General features: G+C 53.6%; 1 protein-coding gene across 1 annotated transcript; it reads left to right on the plus strand.

Moving 5' to 3' along the window:
* The first annotated feature begins 560 nt into the window (after window positions 1–560).
* On the plus strand, window positions 561–4,075 carry WNT8A (Wnt family member 8A). Its single transcript, XM_075056513.1, has 6 exons — window positions 561–631; window positions 723–756; window positions 970–1,108; window positions 2,102–2,227; window positions 2,355–2,497; window positions 3,503–4,075. The coding sequence occupies exons 1-6, from the start codon at window positions 561–563 to the stop codon at window positions 4,073–4,075; spliced, it is 1,086 nt and encodes a 361-aa protein (XP_074912614.1).
* Window positions 4,076–4,838: the final 763 nt, after the last annotated feature.

Genomic DNA, 4,838 nt, shown 5'->3' on the forward strand with positions numbered 1-4,838 from the left:
CCCCTATAGATCTTTAGAGAACGGTTGTTAAAACTCCTCGGGGAGTTCTTGTAGGAGGGAGCAGCCGGATAGCAGGGGAACTATAGAAATGCATCAGCTTGTTATTTCGGAGGGACGCAGGGACTGAGCCTCTGCTGGCAAGCAGAGGATGAAAAGGAGAAGGCAAGCGGACTTGGAGCCAAGAGAAAGGGATGGCTGGCGGTGGGGAAGAGAGTTAAAAGTGTCCCATTGTTAGGGAAGTTTGCTCTCCTCCAGACCATCCCGCTCCCGGGGACACCGCGCCGCCTTTTGAAGTGCAACCTTAGGCGGTTCCTTGTCACCCATTGGAGCGGGAGCTTTTTTACCACATTAAGTCATTGGGTAGCAAATGAATGGGGGGTTTTGACTATTCACAACTTCACCTTATAAATATCAGGGCTGTAGGTTCCTGCAGCTTTCCTCCATCCCCATAGCTCACCTTGGGAAGGAGCAGAGGGAGGCGGCCCTGCTCGCTTGGGGACCTGCAGAGCGGAGAGCTACGGATCGGCGAAAGGGATCTAACCCGGCTCCTTGTGACAGCCATGAAGAGAAGCACCTTCCTCATCCTCTCCATCGCAGGGGTCTACGGTGCCGTTCTCCACGCAGCAGCATGGTAGGGTCCAACTCCACGGAAAGGGCGTTTTTTAGGGATGCTCTTCAGCCTGTGGTAAACTGTGTGATTCATTCTCTTTTCTTTGTTTCAGGTCTGTGAATAACTTTCTGATGACAGGACCTAAGGTAAATTACTGACAGCCCGTGTGTTAATTAAGTAGAGCAATTTCATTTTGCAAATGGGAAATAGGACTTTTCCAAGGAACCCCATTTCCCAGAGCATATCGGCTCCAAGTCCTGCCGAGTAAGGAAAGAAAGGACTCCCAACCTCTTTACGCCTGTTTTCATTGATAAACGGTAAAACGCGGTGGGTTTTAACCCCGCTGTTTCCCGTGCCAGGCTTACCTGACGTACTCCAGCAGCGTGGCGGCCGGGGCGCACAGCGGGATGGAGGAGTGCAAGTTCCAGTTCGGGTGGGAGCGCTGGAACTGCCCCGAGAGCGCCCTGCAGCTCTCCACCCACAACCGGCTCCGCAGCGGTGAGTGCGCCTTTACCTGCCGGCACCAGCATCCTCGTCCCGGGATGCCTTTGGGTACGAGCCGGGATGCGCTCCGGAGAGAGCTGGGGCTGCTAATTAAACCGACCGATGGAGAAGGGCTTTGGTGTCCCCAAAATCATGGGGGTTTTTCCTCTAACCCTATTAATTGGTGTAATGAATAGCACTAACATTTTTCCAGGAATCCCAGGTGCTCTCTGGATCTCTATCCGTGCTAGGCTAGAGCTCGGTCCTTCCCACAGTGCTGCTCCGTGGGCTTGCTCCTGCCACTTTGTGTGCAGCATCCCAGGGAGCGGAATGCTAGAGGCACCTGAGCTTGCAATGGGGAGAAGCGCAGGAGAGATGAAGGGAGAAACCAGACACATGCTAAGAAACTGCCTTTGTAAGAAAGTTGTGGATATATTTCAATACTATCTACTTCAACAAGCAGAAATCTCTTTTTTCCCAGGGCAGCATCTCTATTTGAATCTGTTAGGAAAGTCAAAAAAGAAACTAAATTAGAAGTGTGGGTGCAGACAGCTGTTAGCACAGGTTCAATGACCTACCGACTGAAACAAGATCAATGACGATTTTCCCCGGCAGGCAAGATCAAAGCACGAACATACCCCCACCCCCCCCACCCCGAGCAGGAAAGGACAGAGACAAACTGAGTGCCAGGTGAAGGGAGTGATAACTTACCTTGGCCAGAGCAGGACTGGGGCATTCCCTTAATTAAGACCCTACTCTTGCCAAGAAACTCCATCCTGTGCGTGGACACCTGCATAATATTACACCAAATTGCTGAAACCCTTGATCCTGAAGCCTGAAAAGACTCCAGTCATGAGCAGTTAATTTCTGTAGCACCTTACCTTTTGCACAGACTGTTTTTTCTTTTTTCCTTCTCGCACCTTTGCGGTGTGGGAGATCTTCATTCCCAATAAACCGGGACTGATGCCTATGTTTGCACGTGACAGCTTTTTTTCCCCTCTCCCCCAGCTACCCGGGAAACATCCTTTGTACACGCCATCAGCTCTGCTGGCGTCATGTACACCCTCACCAGGAACTGCAGCATGGGAGACTTCGAGAGCTGCGGCTGCGACGACTCCAGGAACGGCCGCGTCGGTGAGCTGCCGTCTCAAAACGGGCTGACATCATCTATCTCTCCATCCCCACATGCAGCCGCCCGGATTTCAGGGCAGAATTTGGCCCGACGGGGCAGTTCTGCGCTTAGCGTGCATCTGTCTTGCAGGTGGCCGAGGCTGGGTCTGGGGAGGATGCAGCGACAACGTGGAGTTTGGGGAGAGGATTTCCAAGCTCTTTGTGGATGCTTTGGAAACAGGACACGATACCCGCGCACTGATTAACCTGCACAACAATGAAGTCGGGAGACTTGTAAGTCAAATACTTATTAATAATAATAATCATTATAATAATAATGTCTATATTGTAAACAAAATCTGAGAGTCTGGTAGGCTGTTCAGGTCCCCACCTCCAGCCCTCTGTGACAATCTGACACCCGTAGTGTTTGCATTGGGAAAAAACCACAGCCAGAATCTGACCCTAAACCTGAACTGCTGTAAGAGTCGTTCCCACTTCCAGCTTCAGCAGCTGGGTGCAAAGCAATTAACTACTAGCACACACCACTAATTCAGAAATGCATGGGTTTTATACCCACCTAGAGCTTGTCTGGTCTGTAAAACAAAGCGAGAACCACCTAACTTTCTTGCAATATGCATTTCCAAGTTATTTGGCTGGGAAAGCCAGGTGTAGCCAGACTTGCCCCCCGCTCCCCGCCTGGGCCGGCATAAGCTCTCAGCATCTTGCCAAACCTCCTTGTCTGTAAAAACAAGGATGGCAACACTTAACATACCTATCTCATAGGGTGTGTCGAGACTTAATCTCACATAGATACCAGTGATTGGGACCTTATAAATACCAGAGGGAGATAGGTAGATAATATCTGTGAAGTGCTTGGCCTGGAGGAGATGCAGAGAGGTTGGGTATGATTATTCCAAAGCAGTTTCACACGTTTTAAATGAAACCTCTGAGAGGGATGATGGGTCCGATGCTGTGATGAGGGAGGTGAGCGGCGTGAGAAGGGCATGACCCGACAAAGGCTCTTTTTTCCTGGCTTGAAGAAGCAGCTCCTTCAAGGGCTGGAGACAATAGTTTGTGCCCACTCATTATCTCTGTCCTTTAAATCAGTGAAGAGGGACAGATGTTTTCCAGGAACTGAAATAAGAGCATCAGCTTGTGTCCTGGAAGGACCTGAAGTCATGCCCCGCATGAGCCGCATTTGACCCGCCGTCCCCCAAATTAGAAGTGCCGTAGAGCCTGGTTTTGAGATTTAAACGACGGTGCTCTGCTGCTCCTAACTTCTCTACCGTTTCCACCAAGGCCGTGAAAGCCACGATGAAGCGAGCCTGCAAATGCCACGGGGTGTCGGGCAGCTGCAGCATCCAGACCTGCTGGCTTCAGCTGGCCGAGTTCCGCGAGATCGGGAACTACCTGAAGATAAAATACGACCAAGCCCACAAGCTGGAGATGGACAAGAGGCGGATGAGAGCCGGCAACAGCGCCGACAGCCGCGGGGTCACGGCGGAGACCTTCCACCAGGTCCACGCCACGGAGCTCGTCTTCTTGGAGGACTCTCCCGACTACTGCACGAGGAACGCCAGCCTGGGCCACCACGGCACCGAGGGCCGCGAGTGCCTGCAGACCGGCAAGAACCTCTCGCAGTGGGAGAAGAGGAGCTGCCGGCGGCTGTGCACCGAGTGCGGGCTCCGCGTAGAGGAGAGGAGGACCGAGGTGGTGGCCAGCTGCAACTGCAAGTTCCACTGGTGCTGCACGGTGCGGTGCGACCAGTGCCGGCAACTGGTGGCCAAGCACTTCTGCTCCCGCCGCGATGCCGCCGCCGCCGCCGGCCCCCCCGGCCACATCAAGCGGAGGAACAAGGGCCATAAGAGATAAGAAGGTGGCCGCGGTACCCCGGGACGACGCTTTGGTTGTCCCCACGCTCGGCAGCCACCGGCGGAGCTGGGGTGGGAAGGAGCGTCCCCGGGGTCCGAAGGGGTGAGCGGGGCATCGCGCCAGGCGGCGGGGTCTCCCGCGGACGGATGCTGCGAGATTAGGAAGCGCGAGGCGCGGGCGCTGAGGGACCACCGTCCTTCTTGCTTCCATGGGTTTTTTTTCCCCTCAATATTTACCAGTACCTTCTTTCTTCTCGTGAGTCACTTTATCTCTGGATGGGACAGAGGAAAGAATTTCACTTTTTAGGCGGGCTCCACTCCTCGTGCCACCACCGGCGGGTCCGCCGAGGGCAGCGGTTGGGGCTCCAGCCCCACGGCAAGCGCGGTGGGGATGGATGATGTGGCCAAAAGTGGGTCCTGCTGAGCGGCTCCATCCCGGCAGCCCCGGATACCGCAGCCGGGGCAGCCCCGGCCCGGCCGTTCATGCACAGCGGCTGCTCAGCAGCATTTCTAGTGGAAAACTTATGCACTTTCTGATGTGAGAGGAGGTTTTGCAGTGTCGTGGTGTGTGTATTACAACAACTGCAGCCTTTTGAGGGCTTTGATAAGTTTACAGCCAGTGTTTACAGATTTCATTTCCCCCCCTTTCCCCCCCCTCTCCTTTTTAGATTTTGTATTTTGGTACCAGAACCCCTGCTCGCAACAGACAGTAGCTTCATGTATTTGTACTGGATGAAATTAAGCAGTTTACAATTCCTACACTT

The sequence above is a fragment of the Buteo buteo genome, chromosome 24 (genome assembly GCF_964188355.1).
Source record: "Buteo buteo chromosome 24, bButBut1.hap1.1, whole genome shotgun sequence".
NCBI classification, from domain to species: Eukaryota; Metazoa; Chordata; class Aves; order Accipitriformes; family Accipitridae; genus Buteo; species Buteo buteo.